This window comes from Lepidothrix coronata, unplaced genomic scaffold (assembly GCF_001604755.1).
Source record: "Lepidothrix coronata isolate B3197 unplaced genomic scaffold, Lepidothrix_coronata-1.0 Scaffold8, whole genome shotgun sequence".
NCBI lineage: Eukaryota > Metazoa > Chordata > Aves > Passeriformes > Pipridae > Lepidothrix > Lepidothrix coronata.
In genome coordinates this window covers 7,447,315-7,462,177 of record NW_016690188.1, presented here as the reverse complement: position 1 = coordinate 7,462,177, position 14,863 = coordinate 7,447,315, and the positions used below count along the sequence as shown (strand labels likewise).

General features: G+C 35.4%; 1 protein-coding gene across 2 annotated transcripts in view; it reads right to left on the bottom strand.

Annotated features, from left to right (window-relative positions):
* ADGRA1 (adhesion G protein-coupled receptor A1) overlaps positions 1–14,863 on the bottom strand; it is a 263,876-nt gene that overhangs the window by 115,210 nt on the left and 133,803 nt on the right. The window contains exons 8-11 of one of the 2 annotated variants that reach the window (XM_017804122.1): positions 10,890–11,054; positions 7,480–7,678; positions 6,025–6,174; positions 2,936–3,097 (exon numbers count right to left, since the gene is read on the bottom strand). In XM_017804122.1, the coding sequence (XP_017659611.1) occupies positions 2,936–3,097; positions 6,025–6,174; positions 7,480–7,678; positions 10,890–11,054 (676 nt within the window). The remainder of the gene's footprint in view (positions 1–2,935; positions 3,098–6,024; positions 6,175–7,479; positions 7,679–10,889; positions 11,055–14,863) is intronic. The other variant, XM_017804123.1, reaches the window with a different exon arrangement.

Below are 14,863 nucleotides of genomic sequence, written 5' to 3'. Positions count from 1 at the left end.
TTAATCATTTGGGGTTTTCCACTCCCAAAATTTACTTGTAAAGGCCTTATAATGTCTAAACAGTGTGGACATGCCATTGTCAGCACCTAGAAACAGATGGGCAAAATGCAAGGTAAACCAGTGTTCATTATGTAGGATTGCAAAATGAGCTACAAAAGGGATACAGATGAACCCAGAGCAAAATTATCCATGGAAACAAGCCACAGTTAATCCTGTCTCTAAGCAGTACAGATGCAGAAAATGATAATTTGTTGTCCATTTCTTAAACCTCTGATAAAGGCACCACTCAGCAGAAGGACCAAAGAGGACTGTTACCTGGGTATGCTGAGAGCAGTGCTGAAGGCTGCAAATGCTGAAAACACAAAGAAAGAGCCATGTTGTCTAAAATACTCTGACAGTCTCACTGGCTGGAGAGTGAAATGAAAGCTCTTCAGGGGCTGGGTTTTAAAACTGTTGCACGTGTCTGACAGAAGCATTGAGGTAAGTTTTACCATCATTTGTTATCAAAAGGAAATCTTCCTTTTCAAACTGCACATCTAACGTGTATACACAGAAACAAAACAAAAGCAGGAGCAAAAAAGTGCCTCAGAACAACACTGAAGAGAAATTCATTTGGGTGTGCTAGCCATACAGACCCAACCCAAGAGCACTTGGTTGCCCAGGGCACCCCTGGCTTCTCTGGTTGCACCCAGGGGCTCTGCTCTGGAGGGGGCTTCCATTTGCTTCTTTCTGGTCCAGTGCGGGCTCTGCTCTGGGGGGGGCTTCCATTTGCTTCTTTCTGGTCCAGTGCCAAGCTGAAGCTACTCCAAACCCTCAGCTGAGCTCCATGAGGGCTGACTCCAGCCCTGTTGTCCTCCACTGACCTGGGGCCATCCTCATCACCACCACCTGGCCTGGTGACCACCAGGATGCAGCTGGGTCTGGTCACCATCACTGGGCCTGTCCCTTACCCTGAGCTGCAGCCTGGTGTCCCCACCTGGCCTCACCACAGCTGAGGACCTGAGCACTCCTGGGCTGGAGCTCCTCGGGCAGCAAAACAACGTCTTCTTTGTTTTATCGCTGTATGATTATTACATGAAACATTAAATATATCATATTTTTATATATTTATGTGAAATTGTCTAGTACTGCAAAGCTGCTAGTGGTCACTCTTCCTGTAGAGTGTTTTGTATGCCATTAGATAGCAAGGGAAACCTAAGAAGATCTAAACAAAGTTATCCATCCTGGTATATTTCTGACCTTGAAATCAGTCATTCCCCAACCTCCTGGAACTGGAAAAACATTTTTGTCGTCCCAAAATTGATGTAGGAGTGACAGTCATGGCTCTCAAGTAGCTTTTCAATGCTGGAACACAGTCATGCACATGAGACATGGCACTTAGGGTCATGGTTTAGTGGTGGACCTGGCAGTACTGAGTTAATGGTTGGATTCAATGATCTTAAAAGTCTTTTCCAACCTAAACGATTCTATGCGACAACGGCTGACACAGCTTATAGAGTTACTCTTTTTTTTGGAAATTGTACTATAAGCCACTGCCTACCTAAGCTTGGGGGTTTTATTTGCTGTTTCCTAAAATAAAGAAAGTAGATGCAATTTCTGTGAGACAGCTTGCTGGCTGGCCTCCCAAAGGAACAGACGTGTTTGGTATTGAATGAGATGACACCAAAAATACTCCACAGCTTTGTTTATTTACAAATTGCACTCAACAGTAAACTAATTCTCCTACAGAAAACCATAAGAAGCAAAAAAACAAAGCATGGCCAAACAGTTAGTGACACAGGTCTAAGTTTGAGTACACAGAATTACTGTTTTCAGTAATGTCAACAGCTTCCTGAAGCAGTGACAAAAAAAAAAAAAGGTGGCCTTTGTCACTTGACATTTAAAAGAAATCTAAGCATAAAACAACAGAGTCCTCCTAGCTATCACAGTGAAAAATACTAGAAGGGACATTAATGTCTCTGTGTATTTAATATACTTTTAGCAAATTTGATTCTTTTATATAAATGTAAATTAAATAAAAACTTTCCTACAGAAAACAGTCCAATATATTTTTGTCTTTGTTTGAAAGACTGCTTTTCTGAAAACATACAGTGAAGGAACTAAGGCTATTATGTTATTTGGCTCACTCAGTAATTCAGCTCAGCTTATAATTCCTTTTTTTTCCTTTTACTTTTATACATTATTGTTGTAATTGAAATGGTACCTGAACTCACTTTTTAATAGTATTTTCGTTTAAATGCAGTGGACAACTGAGAAAAGAATAAAGGTTGTTTAAAATCAAGCAAGCAAAATCAAGCAAGCAAACTAACCCAAGGAGAGATAAGGCTTTAAAGTATTTATCTAAAATTCTAAAAGCTTTTGATTTAGATGTATTTCTACTAATTAGATGTTGAAACTGACAAAAAGACGGTGTCTCAGTGTACAAATTTCAATCCCTCAGTATCCAAGAGGCAGATTTGTGTAGATGGAGGCTAAGGAATTAAAAAAAATATTTCAAACAGCTACAGTTTGCTTCTAAAAAACTAAAACTAACCCCAAATCAGTAATGTTGATCACATGATAGACCTATTTTGATAATCTTCTAAGTGCTTTAAGCAAGAATTGACTAGAATCCTCTCGTAAAGGCACATTAAAATCTTCAGGCAACAAGGGATCCTGTTGTCTTTACTTAAAAATTTCACTCCTCACTCACTCAACTTGGACCTTTCAAAATAAACCAATATACTGTAGTGGCAATAAAAATAGAAACTGAGTGAATAGTAAGGACACTAGAAAGTTATGTGAACACTCTACTGTAACAATAAATAAAATTGATCAAATCAAGCAAACCATTTTTTAATACTATCTGTGATACTTTAAAAAATACTTTGGTCTTCCAAATAGAATTCAAGAGAAAAAAAAATCTTATGCAAAGTTTTGTAATTTTATGAAATACCTTAGATATAACTTGAATATTACTGGTCAATATTTGACTTGCAATGTGTTCCACACATCGTACAATCCTGGTGCAGGCTTTGTCTTCCTTTTGAGCCATCCACAACACATGGTCATCAACCAACATTATATTGCTGGCAATTTCAATAAGAGCATCTCCAACCTGGAAGAGAAAAAAACCCCAAACCCAAAAATGGTATTGTCTGTAAAACTTCCAAAATAAGAAAAGAGTAGATGAGAGTACAAATGAAAGCAGACACCTTATTTCTCTTGGTAACCATCATTCAAAGACAGTTTGGATTTTATAAAGAAAATTAAATGGACTGAAATAGAAAAACCAAGAAAAGAAAGTACAACTCACATCAAGGAAAAGCTTATTGATTCACAACTTTAAAGCCTGTTTTCTAGATAGACCAGACAAATTGAGTCTCTCATCAGGCAATAAACAGAATGCCAGAATTATTACCCTCTTTCTTAAACTAATTAAAAGTGGCCACACACTTCTATAGAACTGCTTCATGTTTAATCAAAAAATGTTGAGGGGGAAGTAAGGGAGAGAAAAAAAAGAAGGAAAGTATATTTGAAAGACATCTTTGTTACAGACATAATGCAGTAAATTTGAGAAATGGCTTAGGTGCTGATGCAAACTTAGACCACCTCCTTAGCCATAGGTTTGGCAGTTTTAATTCATGCTTGTGCTAAACCAGAAGGATAGATCTTTGTTTTGCCAGAAGACGTGTTGCAGATTCTGGTATATGTTTGAAATTTTATTAGTAGAAAGAATAAACGTCATTGAGAATATTTTTTGGTAATTATTTCAAACTTAAATAAACTTTTTAAAATTCAAACACTTAATTTGAGTAAAATTTCGAAAATTAACATGACCACATTACCACTATTTTTGAAGGCAAAGATATGGCAAAGATATACAGTGTTGTAATAAATAAACCTGAATAAAATGGTATATAGAAGAGAAAAAATGACTGAGATAAATATTGCTAAAGAAAAGTTCAAGGAGCTAAAAAGTCACACTAACAGAAACAGAAAAATAAGGCAAATATACAGATAATTCAGTGCAAAGGAAAAAGAAGTTTACAAATGGTGAAAAAAGTTTAAGAAATGGCTGGGATTATGAATTTAGTTCTGTGTTTTCCATAAAAAATAAATAAATTTCGCATGTATTGCAAAGGACACCAAAATAATGAGACTGTATGTGAAATTTTATGTGACTGTTCCTGGAATATTTAATCTGTTTTTGAGAACATAATTACTAGATAATTCTAGATGGCTTTTGACAATGTGACAGAGTTACTGATACAATGAATAATAATGAATCACATTAAGAGACTGGAGTGATTTATGAAAAACTATTGAAGCATACACCAATCAGCTAAGAAGAAACTTACTGAGGACAGAACAATAGTCTATAAATACAAAAAAGGAGAAAAATAAGAAAAGGAAGCAATTCATATTATAATTAAATGCATTAGAGGCATGCAATGAAAAAATACAAAAATTTGGGCTAATATGTGTGTATTGTCCTGACAAAAAGTTGTAGTGTGTTGCAAGTATGTCCCCAGTGCAGCTGCTGAAGCTCGTGTTTGAGAGGTGAACCACCAGATGGGACAAAGTACCATCAGCTTGTATAAAAACGAACAATCTCATGCTGAATGGGAGGCACTCCCCAGAGCGGATGTACAGAAACTATACTAGTTTACCTAAAATTTTTTTTGAAATTATTTTGATAAATTGCATTTTAATTGATTTCTAATGGTTTTATATTCCTGTATTTTCAGCTGCCTTGTATTAAATGAAGTTTAGTCTGATTTATAATTACAAGTGCAGCCTCAGGCATGAAACCATTGACACTTCACATATAATTTTGCACCTTGTGAGTGAGAGTTCAGAAATGGGTGTTAGTAGAGAGCTCGATGAATGAGGACCCTACTCAGTGAACTTGAGAGGGAGAAAACGAGTGTAAATTTAAAAACAGAAGAAGGAAACAGAGAGAAATTAGGAGAAATGCTTTGAATTAAGAAAATAATAAGGGATTCCTAAACAAGATACGTAAATATAAGTGATGGAGATGTTTTGATACCAAAGATCAGAAACTGAAACCTGTTTGAAAGGTGGAAGAAATCAGAAGAGTAGAGATGGTGCTCAACTTTAATTTTAAAGATAATGCAGCAACTGCTAGAAATATAAAGCGACTTCATGGCAAATCCAAATGCTTATTTTGAATTTTAAATTTTTGTTTTGTCAGAAAGCAGTAAGATCTTATCAGGATTTTGAGGTGAAATAAAGTTGCAGCTTTGAAACGTCATTCTTGGAGAGCACTTAATAATACACTTTAGATTTAGTGTATAATAGTGAAATTGAAGTTGGAGGCTTGAATTGGCACTAAAATGTTAACTGTTACAATTCCCAGAGCCAGAATGGAATGCACATTGCCAAACCAAAAGAAAACAAATGTTTTAACTATAGTTATCCTGTGTACAAAAATTACAGTTTATGAAATCTTTATGCTAGAAGTTACTCTGAAAATTAATAGTAACAAAGCTAGGATGAACATTTCTGTTCTCTGTAAAAACCTATTTTTCCCAGAGGGTTTGCATAACTCCCTGTAAAAATGGCATACATAATGCTAAAAGTTTCTGTACGAAGTTACACATAAAGACATATTATCTTCTCTTTACATGAAGTGATACTTCCTTTCAAAACTCAGTGAAAATCTCCTGATGAAATGGAGAAAACAAAAGAAGCATGTGTAACTCCAATGACCAGATGGAGAGGCACCTTGAGTCCATGTCAGACATGCTAGAAATTAAAATTTAAAAAAGAATTACAGAAGTGGCTTATCAAAAACCCGTTTTTATTCCTAAGCAGCAATGCCCTTGTCAGTCAGAGGAGAAGGTTTAGTTGTTTTTTTGGCATAAAGAGACATATCACAGTATAGGCAGAACACTTGCAATGAGCAATCAGTTTCAGAAGCTACTCTTCCGTGTGTGCCTGCATACATTAAGACAGGGCCATATGTGAAGACTTCACTCCTAAGTGATACTTTTTTTCAGCATAGAGAAAATATCTTACATCTTGAACTTCATCCACGAAGACAATTAACTTTTCCATTATATAAGCCAAATATATTACATCCATTTTATCTGCAAAGAGGGAAGCACCTCTTGTGTAGGTTGTCAGCTGGCGGGAAAATTCAAGCACGGTTGTCAAATTGATGTGCATCTGAAAATACATCAGAATTGTTAGGTGTAATAAATCAGCTAGCTTCATTCTCTTTAAAAACTGGAGATCACATCCATCTGTATAATGCTTCCTATAATTTCACATGGATTTATGTGCATCAATATACCATGGATATAAATTTCAGAGGTATATGAATATATCTTCAGCCTTAGGTCTTAGATTTCATTGCTGTTATCTGAAGAAACCACTACAACAGGCCAACAAATTTTGAAGATTTTTATCTACTTCTTCTAGACTGTAACTATCTGGCCTCATAAAATACACCAAGCTACTAACCTTGCCTTGTCTCTAGATCATCATGAAAACAACAGCAAGGGTTCCTATATACAGTGGTGCATGGTGGGAGAATAAGGGACAATGGTAGTGAGTTGAAACAAAAGTTCAGTCTGGTTATGAAGAAAATCTTTCCTGTCATGAGGATAGTCAGGCATTTGAAAAGGTTACCCCCAGAAGTTGTGCAGCCTCCATCCTCAGAGGTTGTAAAGACCTGAGTGGCTAAAGCACTGAGAAACTGGGCCTAACCTCATTGCTTAACAGGAGCATGGACTTGACTCTAGACACCTTCGTAATTACTACCCTATAATTGCACTGCCTCTCTTAATATTGTAATAATTCTCATTTAAGTATGAACCCATCCGAAAAAAAACTTTCTGTGGTATTATCTGGCACTACTGATACCACTAGGGAAGAAATGATCAAGGAAACTGAAAGTTGTAAAATTTAGTATGACAGTTACACATCTGGGCCATCCCTCCTGCTGTTTCCTCTTACGCTCTTTTTTTGTCATTAATTTCCATCCATCTTCTTTTTCATCTTATTCTCTCTTTTACTTATCCATAAGAAACAATTTTAAGTACTGCTTTTCTTGAAGACATCAAAAAGGCATTCTAAAGTAAGCTTCATTTCACTTCATAAAGAAAGGCACTTCAGCTGACAAAACTCTGATATGGGACTTCATGAGAAATTAATATTTTTCTGGAAAAATAAACGAGGAGAAGACAAAGAAGGAATGGAAGTGAAGCACTGATCACTCTGGCAACATTACTAATGATCATCTAGACTTCGAACACTCAAAGGAAAAAAAATTAAAATAAAGGCAATAAATGCCGTGCTGTTGTTTCTACTACAATTTCCAATTACCAAAGAAACACATTGTTGTCTTTCAAGTAAAGCATTTTGTCAAAAGTTCATCTATCCCAAACTTGTGGCTTAACAGACATTTCTTGCAAGGTATTGAACAAAATCAGTACTAGAGAAGGGAAGCTCTAGATTTCATAACGTTACCTGACTAAAAGCATGAAGAACTTGAGTTATTTCTTGTGAATAAGGACATTCAGAATAGTTTTCTTCATCCCAGCGTCCAGTTCGATTACATTTACGCCATGCTTTAGGCACTTCTGCACCACTGTGAAATGCAATGGAGTTAAAAGAATACTGGAGACAGGGATGGTAAGCTGTTATCCCGGCCAAAGTTTTGGGCCACCTATAAAGAGCATGATAATAAAAATTACAATGCAAAAGGCAACTTATAATATAGCAACAGTATACAGAATATATGAGAAAAAAGGCTATTTCAACTTTCTCTCACTACATTTTATAATGAATTAATTTGTTTCCTTGGAAAATGTCAAAATTACACAGGTTCAAGTCTGGCTGGTCACACATTAATTCTGCATTAATTCTAGGAAGGTGTTTGGTGTTAAGGGAAGAGATAGGGATGGCGTTTTCACGACATCAATCTTCGCAGACTGTAAAAAGCAGAGCAGTAAGTCCATGAAGCAAAAAAACCCTCCTCAAACCCTATTAACACATGCTGTTAAAGGTGATTGCTCAAAATGTACTTGACAATCTTGGCTTTGCATTTTGACCCATCACTACAAAGCCCTCTCTGCCTCAAAGCCTCAAAAAAATTAAAAATCCCTGAATGTCTCAGAAAACAAGAAACAAAATTTCAGCGTGGATCATGGCTACAGAGGAGGAAGGAACTAGCCCTCAAAAATCTGCTGCATTCTCTAGAATGGCACAACTGGATCTGTTTGTATAGGTACCAAATCTATTGTCATTTACAAGCTAGTATGGACAGAACAGGATCAGGTAATTGGGAGAAATCAAAGAAAACCATAAGTGTATCATCAGCGAGTCAGCAAGTCTGGAAAGGATATGGTTCTTTAATTGCACTGATGTAATAACTGAACCCAATCAATCACAAAAATATTCTGCCTGTCAATGAAGCCACAACCTGACAATCAATTTTTGCTCAAACATATGTATTAGCTCTTCTTAGTTATACAATGTAGGTTCATTTGTATATTGTTACCTAATATACTGATAGGTTTTGGGCTATATAAGTTTTCCTCATTTCAAAGAAAAGCTAAGGAAAAAAATATTTTTATTTGTCACAATTGTGACTGAAATAATTCAATTTTTTATGTCAAAACAGTTGATGCCAAATGAAATATGAAAGGAGCTTTCCCAAAAACTAAAAATACGTAAAGTAGTACAGAGTATAGTAATATAGAGGCCTTTTTGCCTCCGGGTTGAAATATTATTTTTAGTAAAACATTTGCATTAATGCAACTGGGCCACACTGAGTGGCAGCTTACCTAAAAAGTAAAACTAAAGAGATAATCCTGAAACTAGCATTATCTCGTATATTCCTTTATGAATAGGAATGATAGCATACAACGACATTACCATTTGCATTTCAGAATAAGGTTACAGTGTGCTAGAAAACAAACAAACCACTAAGAGTAAAATATCACCATCACAGAGAAAACCTCTTAGTAAAAAAGGCCACTTCATTCCAACTCACAGTGCTTAATTCTTACTGCAGTTATGCAATTATAAATACCACCTAGGTTGGACAACTGAAATAGCCACACTTCCCTAACAGTTGATTCTTTTTCCCTTTTTTTTGCGCAATAAAAGAACTGTTCTTTTTAGCTTTGCTTTTGTGGTTCAGCTCTTTCTACTTACACACTTGTTATGCTACCAAAACTTCAAAGACCTTTGTAAGAAAAATTGCTGGTGTGATAGCTCCATCTCTGAGGATAAACCTTTAGAACAATTTCAAGTGCTAATGCTGAGTTTAAGCCTGACAAACTCTCTACAATTCTAAATTCATTCCTTCAAATGCCAAGAGAACCTACGGACTCAGCCTCCTTTTGATGCACATTTAAAAAATAAATTTATATGGATTTCTAGAAAGATGATCAATAGGTAGAGAAATGTCCACTCCTGTTCTTTCCATTTATATAAAAGGACAAAAATGCCCCTGGTGTTAGTTTGTGCAGCCTGTAGAATTTATATAAATTTAATTATGGAGAAAAGGATGTCATTTTATAGCAAGAACATGAACTCAGTATGTGTAATCTGATAGGAAGTACATATATTTTAAAAGATCTAATTAAAATATATTTAAGCACATCCACTACAAGAAAACACAATGGCAGGTTTTGCGATGACAAAAAAATCTATAGCTAAGATTGTCAAAGATCTCTAATGCATTTTAATTCATATATATGTACTGCTCAGCCATTTTGCCTCAGCAAAAGAGGCAAACTCGATGGAACTGAGGTTAACACATAATAAAATAGTTTTGTGATAAAGAGAAAACAGATTATGCGAGTAGGTTTTTTTAAACTCTTTTTAATGCAATCCTTTATTTCTATTCAAACACAAGAAACAGTAATAAAAAGCCTTCAGGAAAGTTTTAAAGGTAACATAAAAATAAAGAGAGGCTTTCAGGTCAGAAGTATTTGCAGAACATTCTGGTGTTTAAGAGAAGCTTCCTTTCTCATCTGCTTTTCCTTTCATTAAGTATTCAAGATGAATTCTTATTATAATTCACTTGGTAACAAATTACTGTCTTGATTTCTCAATGGGAATGCCATCATACATCAGTCTTATTGTCAAGCAGTTAATTATATTTTGTTTAAGAGCTTTCTGCATATCATTGGAGTATTTAGAGCTAACTGAAAACAATACCAAATTCCACAGAAACCTTAACTTTTTCTTCAGATTAGAAGGATTAAAATTTTAAAAAGCTCCACCAGCATATGCAGATAAAAGTAAAGATAAGGCAAACACTAAATTTAGTTCACAAAATTTTGTAGACTCTAAGATTCAGATAGCAGGATGGATGTACTTTGTAAGCACGTGATATACTGGTGGAACTGTGCGTGTCCTTAGGCTCACCTCAGACAATCTATTTGCTTTACCAAGTATTTTTACTTGTTGTTTTGAGTCCCTTCAGTGAAATATTTTACTAAGTTTCATGTCATTTATTACCTCTAATCTCAGCTGAACAAAACCATCAGAACTGGAACAGAGTACTGAAGTAAGTAAAAAGTACTGAAGATTTAATCTTCTACTACTTTAATGCAGTGTTATCATATTCTACAAAGATCAAGAACAATTTTGAACCTCCTCTTATTTACCTCATTTTCTTGAAATTTTCCATAATTGCATACTGAGGAATTAGAAGATTCTCTGACTTTCACAAACCACCTGAAGCACCAGCTCCCATTTCCCATAAAAATCATATAGTGCTCCTACTTTCTATAGTATTACATAAAAATGACAACTAAAATAAGTGACATCTTCATTACTGACACTGAAGTATCATGTAACCATGAATATGGTGCGTACTTACATTAATATATGAAACATACTCCCAAACCAGAAAGTCATACCTGAAATCTCCCTTGTTGTTAATAACTCTTTCTGCAGGGCAGTACGGTGCAGCTGTTTCAAGTACCACAATTTCTACTTGTTTAGTGCTATTTCCATAGGAATTGTTGACTAGACACTCCCAATTTCCAGTTGCATCAACATCAATACTGGATAGGATAAGTTCACTATAAAAATAAAAGAGCCATTGTTGTATATATTTAATTACACAGGTATCAAGTCATTGGTTTTCTGAAATTAATTTTTCAGAGATTTTCTATGAAAATATAAAAATGGGTTTTGCACTGTTATTAGAGGGACAGACAGTATGTAAGCGATTGGTATTGAGCTCTTAGCAGCACCAATTTGTGCTGACTACTCAGATTGAAACAGGCTGTAACACAAATCACAAACCATTACAAAAGAATATCCATCACTTATCAGTGCCCATTCTCCTCTCCCCACATATTATAAAATGTTGGGTTTGTTGCCTAATCAAGCACTTGGAAGTCAGAAATGCATTTGAAGTTGGTCACACAACCAGTCCACGGAGAATGCTTCCCTTCAGCTGTGACTGCAGCTCCTGTGGCATTTCAATAGCAGACACTGCTACTCTTGTGGTAGCTTGGGAAAGTTTTTGAGAATAGCCATCAACTTTGGAAGTCGGATATAATTTTATTGCTGAATGCAAAATGAGATGAGGCAAATGCTGATACTTCTTTCAGTACTTCCACTACTCATGAACTTCTTTCACACTGTTGCCCCACCAAATATGACATGTAGTTATTAATATCAATAAATCAAGGTTTCATTAATTCTTTATAATAAATATTAGACAAGTTATATCCTTTCTGGCTACTCTTGCAATCATAGAACGGTTTGAGTTGAAAGGGACCTTAAATACCATCTAGTTCCAGACCCCCTGCCATGGTCAGGGACACCTTCCACTAGACCAGCTTGCTCAGAGCCCCATCCAACCTGGCCTTGAACACTTCCAGGTATGGGGCACCCACAGCTTCTCCAGGTAACCTGTTCCAGTGTCTCACCACCCTTACAGTGAAGAATTTTTTCCTAATATGCAAACTAAACCTAGCCTTTTTTCAGTTTAAAGCCATTTCCCCTTGCCCTGTCACTACATACCCCTGTAAACAGTCCCTCTCCAGCTTTCTTTCAGGTCCCCTTTAGATACTGGAAGGTGCTCTGAAGTCTCCCTGGAGTCTTTTCTTCTCAAGGCTGAACAAACCCTACTCTTCTAACCTGGAGAGGAACTCCAATCCTCTGAGTATCTTCATGGCCCTGCTCTGAACTCACTCCAACAGTCTGTATCCTTACGTTGGGGGCCGCAGAACTGAAAGCAGCAGTCCAGGAGGGGTCTCAAGAGAACAGAGGGGAAGAATCACCTCCCTCAACCTGCTGCCCATACTCCTTTGGATACAGCCCAGGACACAGTTGGCTTTCTGGGCTGCAAGTGCACATTGCCAGGTCCCGTTGTGTTTCGCATCAACCAACACCCCCAAGTCCTTCTCTGCAGGACTGCAGTCAATCCATTTTCCACCCAGCCTGTATTTGTGCTTGGGGTTGCTGCAACCTGCATGCAGGACCTTGGACTTGGCCAACACAAATATTGTGCATCACTGCACCATGCCAATATTTAAAAGCCTAAGCTAAACATTCTATATATAATAAGAGAAGAAGGAAATAATTTCACTTTTAAAATTGTCTAGAACTGTTCTGGTAAGTATTTTGTATGTGTTTATAATCTGCCAAGAAGTTTTCCATCATCTAATGGATGTATCACAGGCCTTAACGAAATTAACAAAGTTTAGTTTTTCAATTGACTTCATCAGGACTACAATTTTATCCAATTACTCTAACTCTATAGATAGCATAGACAAACAATAATATTAACTACAACATTTTAAGAAGGTAACACATTATATCTTAAATCTGCCATTGGGTAGAAATAAATTTTACTACAGTTTTAAAGAAAGTACATCTTTTGAAAGTAGTTGGGAGAGGAAAAGAGGTAGCAATTATCTGAAATATTTACTTTGCTTTACAGAAATGGCTCATCTTTGAATATGCCTTGTGTTTTAGATAATTAGAAATTATGTGGGAAGAAATGCAGTAGAGTCAGAAAGAGGGAGAAGGCACATTATAAAAACTGAAGGACAGAATTAAAAGTTAATAAATTTATTTCAAATCTGTATTTAAAATAAAATCTTAAAAATTCTACTTGTGACCTTTGGCACTTTGTGTAGAGCCTGACATTTCGAAAGATATACACATAATATTTTTTTTCTAACTTTTTGCTCTTTTAAACTTCTCTGAAATTGTTATCATTTCTCACTGTAGACCTTTGTATTACATTTTACATGCACTTTTATTAACTTGGCTAGAAGAAAGGATTGAATCTAATCTCCAAGTGTATAGACCACTTCTGATACATATAAAAGTAGACAACAATCAAGGTAGGCAGTGATTAGACAGCTGCATATGCAATTTTCTCTTTGAAAAATATATACAAGGAAAGGTTACTTTCTCAAATACTTACTACAGGATCATTATCTGTGTCCCCAGAAAACAAGTGAACTATGGTAAATAGTCTCGACTTAAGTTAAATTGCTTCAGAATTTTTGCATAGTTCTCCAGATGTTCAGTGAAACTTATTGTTAAATAGTAACTTTAAAAATCTCACGCTGTTCCTATATGATGGCTTTGAGCTCCAAGTACTTTGAAATCCCCTATTTCATTTTTACAATGAATTCTAATGAGTTTTTATTGCTAAAAATACAGAAAAATTATTACTATTCTCCGACAGAGTAGCTCAATATTTTAATGTCAAAAGACGTAACTTTTCTCTTAAGAAGCCTCAGGTGAATAGCCCAGTAACAGCAGCCTCTTTGTTAATTCTTAATATATCTTTTCACATTCAGGTTGAAATACTTAAGTGAAATTAGGCAGTTTATAACAATGTTTTAATTAAATCTTATATTTCACATGTCACAACCTCACATCATCTTTACAGACAGTTAAGAAAGATTAAATTCCTAAAGCTTACAAAGACAATTATACATAATTTTTTTCACTGAAACAATACAAATATTCACTTTTAGCATCAAAACTCAGAGTCTTCCCAAGTGAATGTATGATACATGTGTTGATATTTTTATATATTTTCTATAAAATATCTATAATCATTGTTAACAACACGAGTTTAATAAAATTGGGAACCATGGTGATTATTAGGTAAATACAATACTTGAGCATATTATAAATGTTACAAGTAATCAATTCAAAGATATATAAATACAAAGGGTACGTTTTCCATTTATTTAAATTACTGAAATGTGTTCTGATGTGAACTTATCTACTGCCTAACAGATCTCCTGTCATTAGATGAAGTTTCCCAGTTTCACAGACAAATATTTAGTGATACATCAGTGTTGCTTCTGATAGAAATGCAATACTTGAACACTGGTTCAAATTATCTAAAATGATGACTAACTCCTCACATTCAACTTTTAATCTTCTATTGCCCTTTCTTTAGATGGTTATAAAAAATAAGCCAGAATGGGTTTATGCAATATAGAAGAAGCTGTACAATGAATAGATCATGAAACTGTCTTCTGAATTACCATCTGGCCACTGTAAATGATGCATTCATTTATATTCCTCTTGGAATATTTTGGGTAGCGAGCCCAGTGGTGAAGCTCTTCATTTACTTACCATCTGGATATGACAAATGATAAATTGATCTTATACCTCTGGAGAATTTGGGGAACTGAATTAAAAAAAAAAAGTGTTTTAATACTTAAAAAGAGCAGTCAACTTGATCCTTTAAGATATTCTCCACTTACAATCCTTGAAGACTTTGATTTCACAGTCCTGGCAGAGCAGGAGAAAAGGGTACCCTTTCTTGGGTATAGAATTTTAAAACTCTTCATAAAGTGTTCTAGTAGGTCAGTCAGATATTTTAAGTCTTGGCACTGGCAAA